General features: G+C 48.1%; 1 protein-coding gene across 2 annotated transcripts; it reads right to left on the bottom strand.

The window, feature by feature from the left end:
- Positions 1–852: 852 nt before the first annotated feature.
- Positions 853–21,810, bottom strand: CACNG7 (calcium voltage-gated channel auxiliary subunit gamma 7). 2 transcript variants are annotated; one of them, XM_044760219.2, is made up of 6 exons: positions 21,676–21,810; positions 18,690–18,914; positions 17,961–18,047; positions 17,435–17,575; positions 2,895–3,040; positions 853–2,507 (listed from the first exon to the last, which is right to left on the bottom strand). In XM_044760219.2, exons 2-6 carry the CDS (start codon positions 18,883–18,885, stop codon positions 2,250–2,252), a joined length of 828 nt encoding a protein of 275 aa, XP_044616154.1. In that variant the 5' UTR covers positions 18,886–18,914; positions 21,676–21,810; the 3' UTR covers positions 853–2,249. The 2 variants fall into 2 exon arrangements, with proteins under 2 accessions (XP_044616154.1, XP_044616153.1); XM_044760218.2 differs by having other exon boundaries at positions 18,690–18,998; positions 21,676–21,807.
- Between the last annotated feature and the right edge of the window lie 159 nt (positions 21,811–21,969).

The following is a 21,969-nucleotide window of genomic DNA, read 5'->3' as shown; positions in this document are numbered from 1 at the left end:
AGAAGTTCTGATGGCCCCTGAAGAGGCTACAGGTAGACGAGGCAGAGAAACGGACAGCCAGCCCTGTGTTCCCTCTTCAATCCATTTCAGGAATAAGCATAACAAACATTTAGGCTGTTTTCAGTCCCTCGGGCCGTGGGTGAGATTATAGATTTGAGAGGCCTCTGTGGGGCCTCCATCCCTCACCCGCGACAGAAGCGTGTGTGTGTGTGTGTGTGTGTGTGTGTAATAATTCCTACATCAGTGCTGCTGGGAACGTCTCACGAGATCCTGCAAGGGAGGAAAGTGTGGCTCATAGTAGGTGTGTGATAAACGGTAGCAGTTATTTCTCCACGGGGTGACGGAGCCAGGCACTAGGAGCATCCACCGCTCCCCGGTGTGAGGAGAAGGAAGCCCAAGTTTTGGAACCAGGTGAACCTAGTTTCAGCTCACGGCTCTGCCAGTTTCTACCTGTGTGACCCTGGGCGAGTCATTTCACCTCCATGGCCCTATCTGCAAAGCCAGTCCAGTAAACTCAACGCGCAGGCTTGGGGAGAAAATTAAATGAAGCAACGAATGAAGAAGGACGGCGAGTAATAGTAGCCCACTCTAAGTGGTCAGAGTCACACTGGGAGTTGTTTTTTATTGATCCTGACCCATGTCGTTTGCTGTCCTACATGCTTTACACGGACCGAATTATAAAGCGCTGGAGTTAAGAATTATGAGGATGAAGCCATTTAACGAACACCAATCTCATCTCTATTCCGCAGCACCCTAGGCACCCCGACCCTAGGGGTGGAGATGTGGATCCAGCCCTCTGGACCCGATGCCCCCCCCCCCCAACCCCGGGCAGGCGGAGACGTGTTTGAAATAAAGTTTATTGAAGTTTCTGTCGGTATTTACATATGATACACGGTAAATAAGAGCCAGGCCCCCCCACCCCACCCCTTTCCCACCCCCAGAGCCCCCCTCCCCCCAGCCTCGTTAAAAATCGCTGCGTAATGACAGGTTAACTGCTGCGCTCCCCCCTCCCCCCTAAGATGCAAACTAAAAGGCCCCGTCCCTCCCCTGCCCCCCTCCCCCCACCCCGGGGGCCTTCCTGGTTCCGCGTACGACACTGTGCTACCTTGCCCCTCCTCCTCTAACAAGGGAGGTGGGCGAGTTCCTGGTGCCCCCAGCCGATCTGTCCAAGGGGGCGGACGGACCCTCGAAAGAGGCCAGAGTTGGGGGTCTGAGATGGGAAGGGGGACTTCAATGAGGAGTGCCAGAAAATGGAAGACTTCGAGGTTTGGGGGGTGTCGACCCCCGCTACTGCCTCTCCCTCCCCCGACGGGGCCTCGGGGAGAAGAGGCGGGCACAGGTGTGGAATTGGCTGGAGGAATCCTCTCCACCCCCAGGGTCTCCGTCCCTGTGTGGTGTGCGGGCTGGATGCACCTAGGGGCTTGAGATGAGCGGGTGGGAAGGAGGAAAGGAGACAGAGTTGGAGGAGGAAGAAAAAAGAAGCCCAGGACAGCTGAGAAAGCAAGAAGATCCGTTAGACAGCGCCCCCTAAAAGGCAGGGATCCTTCAGGAGGCCGAGAAGAGCCCAGCCAGGGAGAAAGAATGGGGTCTCTGAAGGGGGGGGCAGAGAAGTGTGCGTGTATGTGTAAGGGCGGGGAGGCCAGGTTAACCACACCCGCGGCCTCCAGCCCCCCATCCCACCCTGGAGCTGTGGGCGGAGCAAGGAGGTCCCCCAGCTGCACCTGAGGACCCCGAAGGTCCGGAGGTCAGATTAGGCCAGGAAAGAGAGGAGTCAGGGCAGAGAGAAGAGGATGGTTGGCATTCCTGACGGCTGCCGGAACCTACTCTTCAGCCCAGCGCTCCTGCGGAGAGACGGAAGACCGCGGGGCTCAGGGGAGGGGGGCGGCTGCACAGACCACCGCTCCGACGCAGGCGCGCAGCGCAGCGGAACTCGGAGAGGTAATAGGTTGGGAGGGGCGGGGCCAGAGGAAAGGGGTGGGCCTTAAGGGAAAGGGGGCGGGGCATCGAGGGGGAGGAGTCATCTGGAAGTGGAAGGGACCAATGAAGTGGACAGGTCAGGAAAGGGAGGAGGAGCCATTGGAACGAGGGAGGGGTTAGGACGGTGGGCGGGGCCATCGGGAAGAGGGCGGGGCCTAAAGCTTGCGCAGCGTCCTCCAGGTGGGAGCGAGGAGTCCCGAGGAAGGAAAGGGAGCTGCGTGGCGGAGACACCCGTCAAGAGGAGGAGGAGGGGAGCTCCTAGGCGCGGGGCCTCAGCAAGGCGAGGTGGAGATGTGCAGGTGGTCCGGGTACTTGATGGCGGGAGGGTAGTTCTGCGTCATCTGGATGGATACATCGCTGGAGATGTCGGAGGGGCTGCGGCCGCGGCGCCAGGCCTCGGGCTGCAGGAACTGGCCCGAGTAGTCGGAGCAGTCGCTGAGACGCGGGCGGTAGAAGGCCGGGTGCGGACGATACATCTCCTCCTCCGCGTACCGCTTGGTGAACAAGTACACGGACATCACGCCAGCCCCCTGTGGCGAGGCATGGTCAGAGTCCCAGAGGCTGGCCCCGGGCTCCTCTTACCCCGAAACTCAAGACCCCCAGCCCCTCTTCTCATAGGACCCAAGATTCCAGGCCTCCAGCTTCGTCCTCCCTCGGAATCCAGGAATTAGACCCCCAGCCCCTCCTCCCTCAGACCCAGGGGTCCGGGCCCCCAGCCCCTCCTCCCTCAGACCCAGGGGTCCAGGCCCCCAGCCCCTCCTCCCTGGGACCCAAACGTTAGGCCCCAGCCGCCACCTCCCTCTTAATCCAGAGTCTACACCCCCAGCCTCCTCTTCCTCCTGGACCCAAGAATCAGGCCCCCCAGAACCCTCCTTCCCCCATTCAAAACCCTAGAGTCTGGGCCCCACAGACATCACCTCTTTGAGTAAGAAGGAGGAAGCAGCGAAGGCAAAAGACCACCCGTAGCGATAGTGAAAATACTGCTCAGAGCTGCTGGGCCTGTTCATGACCTCGTCATTGATGCTGGAAATGTAAAGAACCAAGCCCACCACCAAGGAGAGGCCTGGAGGAGCAGAGGGGTGCCCCGCTGCATTAGCAGTGGACCCCTCTCCCCAGCCCCACCGCCTCCCCATCTCACTGCCATCCTCTCCCCTCTCCTCCGGGCTCTGTCTTGGACCAACTTCCACCTTGTGAAGCCCGCTGTGTGCTGGGCCTTGGCTGGGTGCAGGGAACCCCCAGCTGAGTCAGGAAGCTTCCTGCTCCAGATCTGCCGTCCAGGAGCTAACAGTGCAATTGAAGAAGGCAAATCTGGACACTGGTGGACAGTCACATACATGGTGACACGTACTGTAAAGGAAGCCGTAGCACCGAGCTCTGTGGATCCAGGAGAGGCACCAAACCCACCTGGGGCAGGGGCGCGGGTGGGGGCAGTCCAGGAAGGCTTCCTGGAAGAATGACTTTATGACTTTGTCCATGGTCTAAAGGATGAGGCCTCCAGACACAGGGACCAGCTTGGGCAAAGGCTTGGAGGGGAAACATTGAGCTAATCCGTCCATGTAGCTAAAACATGGACCGCAGCCACAAGAAATGAGGCCAGAGAATCCAGGAGGGACATGGCCATGATGAGCCTCAAACGCCAAGTGGAGGAGCTTGGCATCGATGCCCAGGGCAGTAGGGAGCCATGGAAGGTGTAGAGCAGAGGAAGGACAGGGCTGAGTAGGAGTGTTGGAAGGTCCTTTTAGGGCTGGTTTGTTCTGGGAAGAGATTAGAGGGGAGAAACTGGAGTTGTGATATTCCAGGTGGAGAGGATGAACCTGAGCTGAGGCTGTATGGATAATAATAGCAACAACAGCATCAACAATAATAATAGCAACTGCTTATATAGGTCTTGCTCTGTGCCAGGCACCATTCTTGGTCTTATATATATACTAACTCATTCAAGTCTCACAACAACCCTTTCAAGTAGGTACCAACTTTATCTCCATTTATGATTGAAGAAATCGAGGCACATGGAGAAGGTGAAGAAGAGAGGTCTGGTTTGAAATTTTTTTTTTTTTAGATGAGGAACCTTGGCTCTGAGCTAACATCTGTTGCCAATCCTCCTCATTTTGTTTGAAAAAGATTCTCGCTGAGTTAACATCTGTGCCAATGCTCCTCCATTTTCGATGTGGGGCACCACCACAGCAGGGCTTGATGAGCCGTGTGTGGGTCTGTGTCCAGGATCCGAACCCATGAACCCCCGGCCGCCGAAACAGAGTGCGCAAACTTAGCCACTATGCCACTGAGCTGGCCCTGGTTTGAGAAATTTTAAGAGGCAAATACCACCTCCTCAAGATGAATTTTCTCTTAATCAGTAGCCATGCCAAGGGTGGCTTAAGGAGGCTGTAAAGTCCCCCTGCTCTAAATTAATCCAAGTAACCCTTATCAGCATCTTCCCCTGGCATCCTACAAATAATCATCTGTGTGCCCATCACACTCTGAATAGATCTACATTCCTTCCATCGCTACAACAGCGGTCAGCAAATTACGGCCTGAGGCCGGAATCCAGCCCACCTCCTGTTTTTGTATGGCCTCATAGCTGAGAACAGTTTTTCCGTAATTAAATGGTTGAAAAAAAAAATGGAAAGAAGAATGATGCTTTTAAAAGGTATGTGAATTTCATTTGGCAGTTCCTCAAAGTGTTAAAGATAGAATTACCACATGACCCGGTGATTCCACTCCTAGGTATCTGCCCAAGAGAATTGGAAACATATGTTCACACAAAAACTTATGCAGGAATGTTTGTAGCAGCGTTATTTATAGCAGCCAAAAAGTGGAAACAACCCAAATGTCTACCAACTGAAGGGATAAACAAAATGTGGTATAGCCATATAAAGGAATATTATTCAGCCAAAAAAAGGAATGAAGCACTGATTTATGCTTCCACATGGATGGAGCTAGAGAATACACTAAATGAAAGAAGCCAGAGGCAAAAGACCACATATTGCAGGTTCCATTTATGTGAAACGTCCAAAATAGGCAAATCCACAGGGATAAAATGTATGTTAGTGGTTGCCAGGGAATAGAATGAAGGGGGATTGTGACTGGCTATTAAAGGGTGTGAAGTTTCCTTTTGGGGTGATGAAAAGGTTGTGAAATTGGGTAACGGAGATGGTTGCACAACCTTGTGACTATACTAAAAAACACTGAATTATATGAACTTCAGCTTATGTGAATTATAATGTCTCAATTTGAAAAGTACATGCATTTCAAATTTCAGGGTCCATAAATCAGATTTTAAGGGAATGCAGCCACATCTGTTTGTTTACATCATGCCTGTGGCTGCAACGGCAACGTTGAGTAGTTGCACAGAGACTGGATGGCCAGGAAAGCTGAAAATATTTGTTATCTGACCTTTTACAGAAAAAACTTCCTGACCCCTGGACTACAATGCCTACACGGCCTGGTGCCTGTCAGCCTCATCCCTCATTTCTTCCTCTGCTTAGACCATGTGAACTCCCCCACTCTTCCTTGAACACATCAAGCTCCTTTGCGCCTCAGGACCTTTGCTCTCACTGTTTCCTCGGCCTGGAATGCTCTCCCTCCAGATTTCTCCATGTCTCTCTCTGTCACTTTATTTAGATCTTTCCTCCCTTGTGACCTCTTTAGAAAGGACTTCTATCATCTCCCTGCTTTTTTTTTTATATACTCCCTCAAAATGCAAATCAAAACTACAACAAGATACCACCTTATACCTGTTAAAATGGCTATAATCACTAAGACTAAAAATAACAAATGTTGGAGAGGGTGTGGAGAGAAGGGAACCCTCATACACTGCTGGTGGAATGCAAATTGGTGCAGCCACTATGGAAAACAGTATGGAGATTCCTCAAAAGACTAAAAATAGAAATACCAGGGCCAGCCTGGAGGTGCAGTGGTTAAGTGCGCACATTCCGATTAGGTGGCCCGGGGTTTGCCGATTCGGATCCCAGGTGCGGACATGGCATCGCTTGGCAAAAGCCATGCTGTGGTAGGCGTCCCACGTATAAAATAGAGGAAGATGGGCGTGGATGTTAGCTCAGGGCCAGTCTTCCTCAGCAAAAAGTGGAGGATTGGCAGTAGTTAGCTCAGGGCTAATCTTCCTCAAAAAAAAAAGAAAGAAAGAAAGAAAGAAAGAAATACCACATGACCCAGCTATCCCACTACTGGGTATTTATCTAAACAACTTGAAATCAAGAATCCAAAGTAACATATGCACCTCTATGTTCATTGCAGCACTATTCACAATAGCTGAGACGTGGAAACAATCCAAGTGCCCATCGACTGATGATTGGATAAAGAAGATGTGGTGTATATATACAATGGAATACTACTCAGCCAGAAAAAAGACAAAATCATCCCATTTGCAATAACATGGATGGACCTGGAGGGAATTATGGTAAACGAAATAAGGCAGACTGAGAAAGACAAACGTCATATGACTTCACTCACATGTGGAATATAAACAAACACATGGACAAAGAAAACAGGTCAGGGTTAGTTAGTTCAGGGTTACCAGGGGAAGGAGGGTGGGGAGTGGGCGCAGAGGGTGAAGGGGAGCACTTGTGTGGTGACATCAAGAAATAATGTACAACCGAAATTTCACGATGATGTAAACTACTATGAACTCAATAAAAACAGAGAGAGAGAAAAATGCTCCCTCACTCAAAATAACAGAAATGCAGATGAAAACTATGAGGAGATACCATCTCTCGTGCATCAGATCATCCAAAAAAGTTTAAAAGCTTCATAACATACTTTTCTGGCGAGGCCGGGGGACACAGCAGCTCTCACACATTGCTGGTTGGAATGCAAAATGGCACAACCCCTATGGAGGGGAATTGGCTATATCTAACAAAACCACACACGTCTTTACCCTTTGACCCAGCAATCCCACTTCTAGAAATTCACCCTGAAGATATCTGTTCAAGGATGTGAAAGCACATATGCGCAGGTTAATGCACTGGAGCATTACTTGTGATTGCACAATACTGGAAATGACCTCGATGCCCTTACACAGAGGATTAATGGAATAAACTAGAAAACATCCCATGACAAAGTATTGTGCCACTGTGAAATGGCAATGAGGGAGATCTCTATGAATTGATGTGGAGTTCAGTGATGGTTCCAAACGATATGACTAAATAAAAAAGTAATGCACACAGGATGCTACATTTTAAGCAAAAAGAAAGGATACATAAAAATACAAACGTGCATCTGATTATTTTTCCAAAAAGAGACATAGGAAGGAAAATAAACAAAAGAAGTTGATCACCTACAGGAGGGAGGTGAGAATAGGAAGGAGAGAGAGGAAAGAAGTGGCATTCCCCTTAGTACGTATTTTTGCTTGATTCTGACCTTTGGAACTACGCTAGTATTTTATATGTGCAAAAAATAAGATCAAGGAGGACGGGGAAAAAACTAAAATTGATACGAACAAAAATAAATGAAGCTAACTTTATATCAAATGAACAATATAGCCACAGGAGTAATTCAAGTAACTTTTGAAGATGGTACTTTGATTATATATCTCAGTCTAAAGACAAAAAAGATTTCTGCAGAGAAATCTTGAACCTTACCGAGCAGGTTTTTTGTTGGGAGTGGGCTAAGACTAACAGTTCTGCAATTATTCTGTGTGCATTGTAGGGTTGAGCAAATCTGTAAGTATACTGATGTTTTGGGGAACTGGAGTTCTCATTCTGAAAGAAGGAAGATACAGATCAGAATGGGGTAAAACAAGGAAGAATCCTGTGGTGTCTAGGTGTACAAACTCCTGTTTTACAAATACATATCATTTCCCAACTTTGTGTCGTGAAATATTCAAGAAGCAGTGACATCTCAGCAACAATGAGCACACCTAGCGCCCAGAGTTTCATCTCTAATATCACCCCCGACTAAACAAGGAACTAGGGCTCCCAGGAGAAATAGCTGATTTGAAGCCTGCAGCAGGAGCATAAAAGTGTCCTTGTGGAAGATACACAGATGGCCAACAGACACATGAAACGATGCCCGACATCACTAATTATTAGGAAAATGCAAATCAAAACTACAATGAGAGATCACGTTACACCAGTCAGAATGGCTATAATTACCAAGGCAAAACACAACAAATGTTGGAGAGGATGTAGAGAAAAGAGAATCCTCATGCTCTGCTGGTGGGAATGCAAACTGGTGCAGCCACTGTGGAAAACAGTGTGGAGATTTCTCAAAAAATTAAAAATAGAAATACCATACTATCCAGCTATCCCACTACTGGGTTTTTATCCAAAGAACTTGAAATTAATGATCCAAACAGACTTACGCACCCCTATGTTCATTGCAGCATTATTCACAATACCCAAGACTTGGAAGCAATACAAGTGCCCAGGAATGGATGATTGGATAAAGAAGATGTGGTGTATATATACAGTGGAATACTACTCAACCATAAAAAAGACAAAATAGTCCCACTAGCGATAACATGGATGGAGCTTGAGAACATGATGTTGAGCTAAATAAGCCAGACAGAGAAAGACAAATACTGCATGATTTCACTCGTGTGTGGAAGATAATACATGGATAAAGAGAACAGACTAGTGGTTACCAGAGGGGGAGGGGGTTGGGGTTGTGAATGAAAGGGATAAACAGGCACATATGTATGGTGATGGATAAAAATTAGACTACTAGGGGTGAGCATGATGAAGTGTATTCAGGAATTGACAAACAATAATGTACACCCGAAATTACACAATGTTATAAACCATTATAACCCAAATAAAATTACTTGGGGAAAAAAAGTGTCCTTGTGCCACAAAGTGAGGAAGTGTTCAGAAAAAGACACAGAAACTAGTTTGAGGGGCGTTCCTGATAGTCCAGTTTGGGACAATTTGAACATCAAAACGAGTAATAATATAATGGCATGTAACACATTGAATTTAAAAACATGTGAATCCATACTGATATATTTTTAAATAAATAAATAAATCAACCAAAAGAGAAATCTCTTCTTTTCAGGTGTATACACGTAGATGGAAAGACAGAGTTAGAAAACACCATTTGCAATCCTAGTGGTAATATCGGGACTGAGGCAAGCATCATCAGTGGGTGTTAAATCGCTGGATGACAGAATCTCCCCATGGAATATCTATTAACTACAAAGAGATTTTTTAAAAAACCAACAACTTCCCTTATTGTAAAGGAACCTGGCAGATACAACTTCACCCAAGTGATCAAAGCAAATATCGCCAGTAACGGGGCCCACTGACACCAATACCTCCTGATGCGAGCGAGCGACGGCTTCATTTATGTAGGGCTCCTGCTGAAAATGTGTAACCTGAACCCACTCGAGAGAAAACTCTGGGGCATTCTTCAGAACAACTGGCTGCACTCTTCAAAAAACTTCTACATGAAAGATTTTTTTTAGAAAGGCAGAGGAACTATATAAAAGATGAAAGGAGACAAAAGAGATGCAACAAGAAGATAGAAGGCATGATCCTAGACTGGATCTCAAAATCAGTGGGAAAATGACTGTAAAAGATAGTATTGGGGGGCCTGCCCAGTGGCGCAGCAGTTAAGTGCACACGTTCCGTTTTTCGGTCGCCCAGGGTTCGCCGGTTTGGATCCAGGGTTCGGAAATGGCACCGCTTGGCAAAAAAGGCCATGCTGTGGTAGGTGTCCCACCTATAAAGTAGAGGAAGATGGGCATGGATGTGAACTCAGGGCCAATCTTCCTCAGCAAAAAGAGAAGGATTGGCAGCAGATGTTAGCTCAGGGCTAATCTTCCTCAAAATAAATAAATAAATAAATAAATAAATAAAAAGTATTGAGACAATTGGTGAAATTTGAATACGGACTGTGTATTAGCTATAGTGCTGTACAAATGTTAAACTCTCTGTATTTGATTATTATACTGTGGTTAGAAAAGAGAATTCTGCTTTATCTCCCCAAATCCCCCCGTACATAGTTGTATGTCTTAGCTGCAGGTCCTACTAGTTGTGGCATGTGGGACGCTGCCTCAACCTCACCTAACGAGTGGTGCCATGTCCGTGCCCAGGATCCGAACCGGTGAAACCCTGGGCCACCACAGCAGAGCGCATGAACTTAATCACTCGGCCACGGGGCTGGCCCCAGAAAGAGAATTCAGTTGTTCTTAGGAGACACTTGCTGAAATATTTAGTGGTAAACTGTTCGCAACTTAGGTTCAAGAGGTTCCACCAATATACGTATATATAAAACAGATCTAACATATACATACACAGCTACATAGAGGAAGAGGGAGAAAGAGAAAGGAAGATGTGGCAAAATGTTAAAAATTGGTTCAAGTGAAGGATAGGAGAGTTCACTGGATTATTTTTGCAACTTTTCTGTAGGTTTAAAGTTTTTCCAAAGTGAAAAATTTTAAATAAAATAGGTATCCCCAAATGAGATTTCCCCCACAAGTTGCCAATGCATCACTCTGCAAGTTACTTACTCGTTGTCAAGAGAAAAATGTACTTTTTCCGTGGAGAGCTCTGCTGACCACGACCTTGCCCGAGGGTTCAAACTTCCACTCGTGCTGGAATAACCTGACATTATTTGCTGCCTGAAGTGATGGCATACGAAGAAGACAGCACCACCTCTGAACATTCTTGCCAAGCATGTTTAACTTGAATCTAGCGAAACCTCTAGTCTAGATATAATGTCCAGGTTACAGAAAATACAAAGAGGAACAAATTAAATGATGCCATGAGAAAACAATCAAACGAATCCAGGATGCGAGATATCCTACGAGACACCCCATCCTGCAGTCTTCAAAAGGACAATGGCATGGCTCAAGCTGACAACACCTGAGCCAGTGACCAATCTCAACACCTCAAACAGAGACAACTAGACACGATTATGTTCCTGAAGTAATGCACTATGATATAAACAGCACGAACTATCTACGAAATGTTTTTGCCAAAAAAAAAAAAAAAACTGGATCCCATCAATAACAGTTTTACAGGAAAACATAGGGATGAATGAATATATTAAACCACAACACACGAACACATTTGGAAAAATCCAGAATGTGGGAGTTCTACAAGACAATGACCAGATTTCTTCAACAAATAAGTGGCAAGAAAAAAACGGAAGAGGAACTGTTACAGATTTAAAGATGCTTTGGAGATCTATCAACTAAATGCGCAAGTGGAATTTGGATCCTGATTCACACCAAATTAACTGTAAAAAGGCATTTATGAGACAAGCGAGGAAGTTTAACACTGACTAAATAGTAAATGATATTAAGCAGCCATTCTTAATTATTTGGGTGTGATAATGGCACTGTGGCTATGCTAAATAACAAAGTACTTATTTCTCAGAAGTATACTGAAATATTTGTGGAGAAAACAATTTAAAATCTAAAACTGGCTTTCAAATAGTGTAGTGCAGTGTAGAAGAGAGATATGGCAGTACGGCTGAAAAAAGATTCGCCGTATGTTGATAATTGTTGAAACTGAGTGAAGAGTACATGGGATTTTGTTATTCTATCCTTTCTATATTTTTAAATGAACTATATTTTAAAAGTCAGTGTTGTAGAAAAAAATAGTGTAACTAGTCTAGACTAAAAAAGACATTAACTAAATGCTATGCATGAACCTAGATTGAATCCTGGTTCTGGGGGAAAAGCTATAAAAGGCATTCTTGAAACAACTGGGACAGTTTGAAAATGGAATAAATTATACTATGGAATTATTGTAAAATTTCTAGGTGTGAAAATGATGTTGTAGTTATGTAGAAGAATGTGCTTACTCCTAAGAGAGGCACACTAAAGGGTTTAGAGATGAGCTATCATGATGCCTGCAACATACTTCCATATCGTAAAGCCAAAAAAGCGTGTGTATGTGTGTGTGTTGTGTGTGTGTGCATGGAGAGAGAGAGAAAGAGAGAGAAAGAAAGAGAGAATATGGCAAAACATTAGCAAAATGCAGGATCTGGTTGGATCTAGATAGAGGAAAGTATACATGTGTTCATTGTGGTATTCTAAAGATTTCAAAATTTTCTTTAAAAAATTGGAGTGATTGAGATGAGATAAAATAACGACCCCCCTTCATCACTCTCCTTCCCCTTAACCTGCCCTATTTTTCTTTGTAGCACTAATCACCACCTAACATTATATTTTCCATCTATTTGCAATTTTTTTTTGTCATACATCTCCCTTACCTTCACTAGGATGCTTGGAACTAGACTACCTTGTTCCCAACTGCATTCTTAGCATCCATCACAAGATCCAGCACATAATAAATGCTAGTTGAATGGATGAGTATACTCACTACACCACTGGAACTTCTAGAAAAGCTCATCACTTTCTCTCCCCTTATTAAATCCACTCTAAATCCCACCATTTCTCCATCTCCTCTAAGAATTAACCTTTTCTTACTTTGAACTTCCATAGCACTTTCAACTTCTGGTATTTCACAATTTTGACATTCAAGAACAGGAAGCCCACGAAGTGTTACATGGTGGAAAAGTTTTTGAGATAGGTCTTGAAAGATGAGCAGATTTATAGGGAAGGAATACCAAAGGAAGCCCAGAAACCTCACTCATTTGGGTACCCTAGTCAAATGCAGGGGCATCATCTTGATTTCTCTCTCTCTCTCTCTCTCATCTATCAAGGATGGTCAGCCATCACATCATGTCCACTTTACTTCCTGAATCTCTCACAAATCTAAACCCATTTTTGCACCTCCAAGTCCTCTGACTCAGCTAAGGCTTATTCCCTATGCCTGTACCATTGCCCTCAAATCCTTATCTCCCTGTTTTAGATACTGGTTCTTTCTAAAACTCAGACTGGACTCTATCCTTCTCTTGTCAAAATTCTTCCTCTCTATTATCCACAGAAGAAGGTATTCATTCTGCAGCCTGACATCCCAGGTGCTTTAAGAGCTGACTTCTGCTCACCATTCCTGCCTCACTGTAAGTGCCATGTTTCACATTACAGTTCTACATAACAAACATTCTCCCTAAGAGGAGTCAGGAGTTGGGGGGAGGGGGTGTGAAGGAAACAAATATTTCCAAATAGAAAGACGTTTTGTTGTTGTTGTTGCTTTTGTTTTTGTCTTCAGTAATTTAAAACTATCTAAATACAACGTGAGAAGGTAAGTTATTCTTGTCATTCTTTCTCCTTCCCGGCCATTTTACAGTGGCTCTGCTTCTCCAAAAATAACCTTCTTTTTCTCCTTCCCTTCCTCCTCTCTTTCTCTGTAATCCAATTGTCTCCCTCCCCCCTCCACTACATCTGCTCCAGAATTCTTAGAGCACAGTCGGCAAGGATCGCCTACATTCCAAGTTGAACAGAAATAACCCGGCTTTAGAACAATAGGTTTTCAGGACCATGGAGAGCTGCACATGCATCTACCTCTGTCTTAGAAGCTTCCCAGGGTCTTAACACTAGCTGTGAATTCCATCGCCATCGCCCTTTCCACATCATCAACTTAGATGTCACCTCCTCCCAGAATCCTGGTCACTCCCACTCCCCAACACCCTACTGTGTCAAGTTAATGCGTCTTCCCTTTGCCCAGAGTGCCCTGAGCTGTCCTTATCATTCATCCATTCTCCAACTATATCAATATGCACTTTGTACCAGCAACTCATTTAGATTTTGCAGACACAAATGAGAAAATATTTGTAAAGGTCTCTGCCTTTTTGAATTTACATTCTTGTAGGAGAGGTCACAAAACAAGTAAGATGACTGACAAAAGCAACAAATGCTATGAAACAAATGTAAAATAGGGAATGTGATAGTATTGTTGGGGCAAGGCAACATTATGTACTGTTGTCAGAGAAAGAAACTCTGGAAAGGGAAAGGTTTAGCCCTTTGAGAATCAGGGGAGACAGACTTCCATGCAGGCAGGAATAATGAGTGTAAAAGTCCCCAGGTGGGGTTGAGATCCACATTTTCAAGGAATAGAAGGAAGCCAGTGTGGCTGAAGTTATAAGCAATGGAGAGAGTGTTAGTGGGTTATGAAATGAGGTCAGAGACTTGAGCAATAGCCAAATTGTGGAAGACCTGTAGGCCAGGATGAGGAGTTTGGATGCATTCTTAATGCACTGGGAATCCACTGAAGCATTTAAGCAGATGTGTGACAAGCTTTGACTGACGTATAGTTGGGGGCTGTTTTGTGATTGACAGCATGTAGCCTCTCATTTAGGATTCAGCCATGTCTCTAGTGCCCAGCACAGGGCCTGGCATGTAGGCTGTCTCTAAATGTTTGAGGAGTGAATGAATGAACAGATGCATACAGCATGTTTAAGGATCAGGGGTTAATATGGGCCATGATTGAGAAGCGTGCCTCTTATGACCTGGAAAAAGAAAATCAATGTCACTCCAGCCTCCTCCCCTCTTCTCTCACCAACCATATCCAGTCAGTCATCTGGTCCTATTGATTCTTCTGTCAATATCCTTCTCTCTCAAAGTCATCCAGTCACCTTTATCCTCCCTGCCCCAGCCCCAGATCAAGCCTTGTCTGCTATTGCCTGGACCACTGCATTTGGTGGTTGGTTTGCCCATTTCCAGTCTCTTTCCCTCTAGTCTATTCCAAACACAGGCCCCTGAGAAATGTTTAACACCCATGGGGGACGTGTCCCTCATTTGTCCCAACCGTCCCACCACTGTCTGCAGAACTGAATGCTAACTCCACGATTTACCAGACCTCAGGAAACTCCTGTCTCTCTTTCTAAGTCTTGGTTTCCTCATTGGGAACATGAGGTGATTGGACTAGACCATTCCATTCCAAGATCTAAGATATCAGTACTATTTCCATCCTTTCAAATCTCCTTTGTTTTTATGATTTTTAATTGTGATGGGGCAGTAGAGTGCCATGGTGAAAGCCTGGATTGGAATCCCGCTTCCACTCTGGAGCAGCTTAACCTCTGAATGCTTCTGCCTCCTCAACTGGAAAGTGAGAATAATAATGGCATCTGCCTTACAAAGTGAAGAAAAAGAAATAATTTGCGTGAAGCACTTCGCTAAACCACAGCCCTCAATATAGTGTTTACTATTATGGTGGTGGTTGTTACTAGTACTATTTATTTATGTATGTATTTATAATACTACCACGTGTTGAGCACTTATTGTTATAGACACGGCACTGGGTCGGACCCTCTACATCCACTGTCTAGACCATGGGTCAGCGAACCATGATTTGACCTGCTGCCTGGTTTTTGTATGGTTTGCCAGTTAAGCCTGGTTTTTACATTTTTTAACAGTGGGAAAAAACAAAAGAATAGTATTTCATAAGCCATAAAAATTACATTGAATTCAAATTTCAGGGTCTGTAAATAAAGGGTTATCAGAACACAGCCACGCCTACCTGCTCACCTCTGGCTGCTCTGATGCTTCAACGGACAGAGCTGCACAGCGGCAGAGTTAGGTCATTGGTCAAAGGCCCTATAGCACACAAAGCCTGAAATATTTACTATCTGACCTTAAGCAGAAGAAGTTTCCCAACCCTGACCAAGGTTTGTCCTCTCAACAACTCCACAAAGGAAGGCTGCAGCTCACACAGTGGGTAATTGGTAGGATTTGAACACAGATCTTTCTAGGTTCACAACATGTTCCTTCAGCCACTGCACCCCACAACCTTGAAACTGCATGACTGGATACCTTGGGGTGGGGTACATCCTTGAGGAAGGGGTCCAATCCCCCCAAATTACTCTATTGTTACATCAGAGGCCTGACATCCAGCCCTGATAGCACCATCGATCCTCAGCTTGACCTTGGGAAGTCAGGTCCTGGCACAGTGGTGTGAACACGGATTTTGTGATTAGAATACCTTTGATTCTAATCCCAGCTCTGCCATTGACTAGCTATTTTGCCTCTTCTGTTTCCACTTCTGGGAACTGCAAAAAATGGGATTTTCCTTCAAATGTTTGGGTGGGTTAAAGAAAAAGTCTTCCTGCTTCCTACCCTTGCCCCCCTTTCTCTCTCTCTAGGCCACTATTTTTCCATCTGAAAAATGATGAGAACTTTCTGCTCTGACACTCTGGGATGGTGATATTCTACGCGTCTTATTTTAGTTCGGTGTCTGGCTCCACATGCCATGATTTAACTCTGCACAGAGGTTGCACCCTGGTTTCCCTGGAAAAGGTCTTGTCAGGTTAGGTTGGAGGCACGGGGGAGGTTTAGCCTACGGAACGCTGGGTGAGGAGCCACAAGGAGACTGGGGGAGGGGGTATTTGAAGATCCACCTTCAACTATTTTCAGAGTCGGCTGGAAAGAGGGAGCCGAGTGCAGGTCCCAGGGGATGGAACGGAAATGAGACATACAGCGGGATTTGTTCATAAAATATCAACCGAGTTCAAAAGACCTGAGCGGAGTTTAATTAAATTATGTTGAATTAATTTGAATTGAATTGAAGAACTGAGTCACAATGGATCGGGGTTGGTTGGACCTGATGGATGGAATTAAACGTTTTAGAGCCGAGTTGATCCGGGCTGACCTCAGCTGACTTGGACTGAAGGGGACTGGAGTGAGGTGAAATTTGGAGCAGGGTAACATTTCAGAAAGAATTCTACTCTGGAACTCAGGACTCTCAAGTCCCTGCGCACCAGCTTACGCTGGTATCTTGGGCAACTCCCGGTACAATTCCAGGCCTCAGTACCCCCATTTTATCAAGTGAATGCTAATAATAATTCGCAGGCAGAGATGTTATGAGAAGGGTGTCAGATCACGCATGCAAAACAGCCTCGTATCTCAAAAGAAAAAAAGAACTGTAAGCCAAGACTGAACTCTGCCTGATGGCATGCGTGGTCAAGTATTTGGGTAAAGTTTACTGATGCCCGCAACTTACTCTGAAACACATTTTTAAAAAAAGATAGATGGATAGATGGTTAGGAATATAGATAGATGGACAGATAGAGGATAAAGCAAGTCTAGTAACATGTTGCAGGTTGACTCTAAGTGGCAGGTACATGGATGTTCACTCCAAAATTCCTTTGACTTTTCCTTGAAATTTTTTCAAATAAAATGTCGCACGGAAAATAGAGAGCCTCGGAATCTGTTGATTGCTACAATAGCAGGAGTGGTTAAAAATGCAGTCTCTGGAGGTGACCTGCATGAGTTTGAGTCCTAGCTCTGCCTCTTATTGGTTGTATGGCCTCGAGCAAATGACTTCTTCTCGCTGAGTGTTTGGTACGCGTCTGTAAAATGGGACTATTAATAGCATTTGCCTCACAGGGTTGTTGTGAGTATCAGACCAGAGCCTGGAAGCTAATTAGCACCCAATAAGCATTCGCTATGATTTGGTCCTCCAACCAGCGCTGTGGAACGGGCGCCGCTAGCTACTTCCATTTCACAGAGAAACAAAATGGGGCTCAGAGAGGTTCTGCAACTCCTCCAGGATTACACAGCAAGGAAAGGGCTTTCTTAGCGGAAGAGGGACCACAGGTTCCTGGAACCTAAAATAGTCCCCCGGCCCGTAAGTCCCTTCCTTGGGCTCACCCGATAGGATGAAGAAGATGCCAGAAACGAAGGCCAGAATTGTCCTCTGCGGGCGGATGTGGCCAATGTTGCTGATGACGAAGGCCGTGAACACCAGGAAGAGACTGACCATGGGGAAGGGGGTGGCTGTGCGCACTGTCTCTGGGGGAGGAGTAACGGGAGAGACAAGGGGTGAGGGGGGAGTCTCCAGGAGGACACCTGCCCATTCCCCTGACTTCACTTCCACCACCCCAGCCCCTTTATGTGGCTTCTCCCCTTTCCACAGACTCCTCCCTTTTTGAAACTTCCACTCACTACCAGGCGACACCTCCTCTGGTTTAACTCCACCCACTTTCCTGCTGACTCCACCCAACCCCTGGGCCCCGCCCCTTCAGCTTGGCCCCCTCCTCCACACCCAACCACCCCACCTTCTTTCATGCCTCCCTCCTGCCCTTCCACCCCATCCCTTCCCCGGTCCTGCCCTTTCTCCCAGGACCTGCTCTGTGATCCCGCCCTGTCGTTGACTAGGCCCTCCGTTTCTCCTCACTCAGAATGTTCTCTGTGTTTTCCGTCACCAGGTTGATCTCCGGTTCAAGGAAATATTCCGAGGCCACGCACCGACCCTTCTCTCGGCCTGGAGGGAAGATAAGAAGGTAGGACTAGAAGAGAGGCTCCTCAATTCTGGAGAGGCAGTCAGGGACAGGACACACAGCGGGGAGACCCCGGGATGGGGATATGAGGCTTAGTCCAAGGGTTACCACCTGTCCTGCTCTTAGGGGATGGCGGAAGGGGCGGGCAAGAGGTCTCGGAGCTCCTCTTGTGAGATGCCCTAGAGACCCATGGATAGAGGAGCACAGGGCTGGAACCCTGGGCCCCAAATGAGGAGGGGCTGTGGGCCAGGATAAAGTCGGGGGTGTGGGGGTGGGGGGCAGGACTCCTCAAAGGAAGAGTCTCCTTCTAGGTCGCTGGGAGGCGTGGATTTTTTCATGTTGCCCATTCAACACTGGAGCTGTCCGGAGGACAAGTTCTGAACCTAGACTACCGCTTCTAAGGGGGAGACTTTGGGGTTCTCTGGGGATTAGGGACCTGGAGATTGTGTGATCATTGGGGCTCTTGGGTCCAGAGAATAAGGGCCTACAAATGGGCTCTCCGGGTAGAAATTTGACTCTCCAGGAGAGAAACAGGATCCGTTTCTGGATTTCTGGAACCCAAGGCGTAGGATGATGGATAAGGACTGTCATGCCCCAGCTGAGAGGAGGGTAGGTGAGGTCCGTACCTGCGAAGAAGCAGACGCGCCAGAGGCCAGCATGCAGCGCCATCTTGACCTCCGTGGTCTGGTTCTGCGGCAGCACCGTTCCCTCCTCCATGTACAGCCAATAGTCAGTGCTGACCGCGATGCCCACGAGCAGCAGGCCGCACGCGCCGAACACGCTGCTCAGCAGGGTCAGGGCGCGGCTGCTGCAGTGACTCATCCTCAGCGGCGGGGGGCGCCCTGCGGGGCCTGAGGGGCCGAAAGCTGCCGTGGAGAGCCCCGGTGGGACCGACTCGAGTCCCCAACCCCATGCAGCCTCCTGCGACCCTGCAGCTGGGCCAGAAACATCAATTTCCAAACGGAGGTTTCTCAAATCTGACCTCTGTGTCCTGACCTAGGACCTCATCCCTGGATTTGAACGAGTGACACCGGCTGTTGACCTTCAACTTCAGGACTGGGCTTCCCAAACCTGAGACTTGTGCTCTGGCTCTAGATCCTGGTCAGAGATGCCAGTGCCAGACTCTCAACCCCAGGATAGGATTTCCAACCACAACCTTTGGCCCAGATCCAGAGGTTGAAACTTGACTCCAACAATGTGTGTGGATATGGGTCCCAAATGACCCTGACTCTGATTAGAAACTCAATTTCCAGATTCTCAACCCCAGGACCAGGCCCTCCGACCCTAACCTCACGTCCTGACCCAAGACCCTAACCCAAGACACCAGACTCCCACCAGAATCACTAACCTTGAGCCTGAGCTCATGATTCACAAACAATTATGCCGATCAGGCACTTCAACACTAGGACTAGGCAGCACCCCCACCCCTGACCTTGACTCTGTGCCCTGATCCAAGCCCTCAACCCTGAATACCAGACTCTAGCGAGGGCCCATGGCCTCAACGCTGAGCCAGGGCCTAGATCTCTAGACTCTGAGCCCATCCAGTTGGTCACTGGATGCTGAGCAACATGACCTATCTAGAAACCCTAACCTTGGCTACCCAATCCTGACTCCATGTCCTGACCTGGCGCCCTGACCCCTTTCCTTTGGACTCTGTTTCTCTGAATAGCAACCACAAATCCCCAAAGTGGATCACTAGCCAAGGACTGTAACCCCATACCCTGGCCTCAGCCCCTTGACTTCAGGTCTACCTAAGACCTTGAGCAGAGGCTCCCGCCCATGTTTAAACACTCGGCCTCTTATCTTGACCCTTACCAACCAATCCTGACACCAAGACCTTGACCCACGACCTTCCAACTCTGCTCCCATGCCTTGACCTCAATTTGGTACCCCAATCTGAGATGGTGGCCCACGACCTAGATTCAAGCTTCCAGAACCCTAATTCCCCTTGTCCGAGATCCAGGCATGTCCCTGAACCTAAGATGCTGGAACTCCATCCTAGGCTGCTGGGTCCCAGAACATTGGGACCCAGAGACCCAGAGCCAAGATTTTAGTTAGAGACACCAGAATGTCAAAACCACAATCTCAGAAGCCCCCAACTCAGCACCCTAACCGGAGCACATCAGTGAAACAAGGGATCAGTGCTCTGAACTCTCAAATCCCAATCAAGAAGTCCAGGATCCCAACCCCTCCCCGCCCCAGGCCCCCATCACAAGATTCCCAAATTCCCTACCAGAGAGTCTGGACTCCAACTCCCATGCTAGGACTTCCAATTACAGGCCCTCTTCAACATCCAGCTCAGAACCCTGATCCTTCTAATGCTGGACCCTCAAAACAAGAGATCCCTAGTTCATAGCTGTGGCCTCCCAAATTCCTATCAGGAATCTGGAGATTCCAAATAGGGAGCTTCTAATCTCTTATCCATCACCCTCACCCTCCCCCCCCCCCACCAAGAACTTTTCCCTAAACCACACAATCCCATAATTTGGGGAACTCACCCAGGGATCCCCATCTTATCTCAACCAGAGACCTCTACATCCCTGAATACCAGTGATCCCCATCATTTTTTTAACTGTGAAGATTAAGACTCCTAAACACTCCCCTCATCAGTGCAGCCAAGACTTGAGACCCGACATTCCTTAACCAGAATTCTTGTGGCTTTGTAACTCTGCCCCACCCCACAAGGACCCTGGAGTCTGAGACAAACTTCACCCTCTCCCCTCCCAGCATCCAATGCCCCCACCCCACCCTGCCTGGTCCCCAGCCTCCTAGAGAACTTGGGGATGGAGTCTGGCAGAGCTCCCACCGGCCTTTCCTCCCCTCCCCCTGTCCGTCCCATGGCTCCAGGGTTTGACCGCCAGCTGCCTGCTCCCCTTCCTGTCTGCTCAACTCAGAAACAAGCATGATGAACCCTGTCACCCTGACCACCTTGGTCCCAGGTAGCGGGCCTCAGATCCCTCATTGGCTCCTCAGACTCCCAGCTGGGACCTTGCCCATTGTCACCCTTCTCACTTTCCCTTTGGTACCCCCTCCTTCCTTGCTCTGATTCCTCCTCACTCTAAATGGATCGCCTCATTCTCCTCCAGCCTCCAGCCCTTCCTCCTTTGGTACCCTCCCTCCAGGCCTGGAGCCTCCTTCTTATCCTCCTTTATTTCAGCCTCCCCTGGATTCAGGCATTCGGATCTCCGGGGTCCCATCCTCCAAGCCCCAAGTCCAAACTCCATCTCGCTTCAATCTCTTGGGATACGTACTCCCCTTTCTGGGGACCCCTTCTCAGACTCACATTCACCTCTAATCGGGTCTGGGCCCTGCCCCCTCATCCAGGACCGCCTCCCTCAAGGATCCGGCCTGCACCCTCTTCAGTGCCCACAGTCTCTAAGACTGGGACATTGAGAATACAGCTGCCCCACTCCGGGACCCTCGGACCCCCTTCTCCCGGATTCCCTAGGCCCAAATGTCTCTCCATCCCCCACCGCTTCTCGAACTGGGCCGCTCTGACCGCTGGAATCCCACCCCCTCCAGAGTCACTCTGGGCCCTTGTAGCCCCAACCCCGGCTCCCAGCCACCTAGGGGGAGCCCCCACTCCTTCCAGGACCCTCCCCTCGAGCTCACCTCGCTCAGGGCTGGGCGGACGCTCCGGGCCGCGGGCCCCGCAGCCGCATGACCGGCCCCGCGGCTTCCCCCGGCCGCCGCCGCCGCCACCGGGGTCGCCGGTGCCCGCGCCCCCCGCCCCCGCCCCGGAGCCCGGCGTCCCGGCCCCCTCCCGGCCTCCCACCCCCCACCCCCCGCGCCCGCGGCCTCACTCGGCGGACGACGCCGGGAGCTGGGACCGGCGGCCGCTCATTGGCTACTGCGGAGGAGGGGAGGGGCGGGGAGGGAGGGGGGAAAGGATGCAGGGAGGGAGGG

This window comes from Equus asinus, chromosome 26, assembly GCF_041296235.1.
Source record: "Equus asinus isolate D_3611 breed Donkey chromosome 26, EquAss-T2T_v2, whole genome shotgun sequence".
NCBI classification, from domain to species: Eukaryota; Metazoa; Chordata; class Mammalia; order Perissodactyla; family Equidae; genus Equus; species Equus asinus.
Note: the sequence above shows the minus strand (reverse complement) of the source record. Positions and strands in the feature narration are given on the sequence as shown.

Coding starts and splice junctions, on each gene's coding strand:
- CACNG7 (XM_044760219.2), bottom strand. CDS start 18,885: ATGAGTCACTGCAGCAGCCGCGCCCTGACCCTGCTGAGCAGCGTGTTC. Junction 17,576..17,960: donor AAACACAGAGAACATTCTGA/GTGAGGAGAAAC, acceptor CTCCTCCCCCAG/AGACAGTGCGCACAGCCACC. Junction 3,041..17,434: donor CATCTTCTTCATCCTATCGG/GTGAGCCCAAGG, acceptor CTGCTCCTCCAG/GCCTCTCCTTGGTGGTGGGC.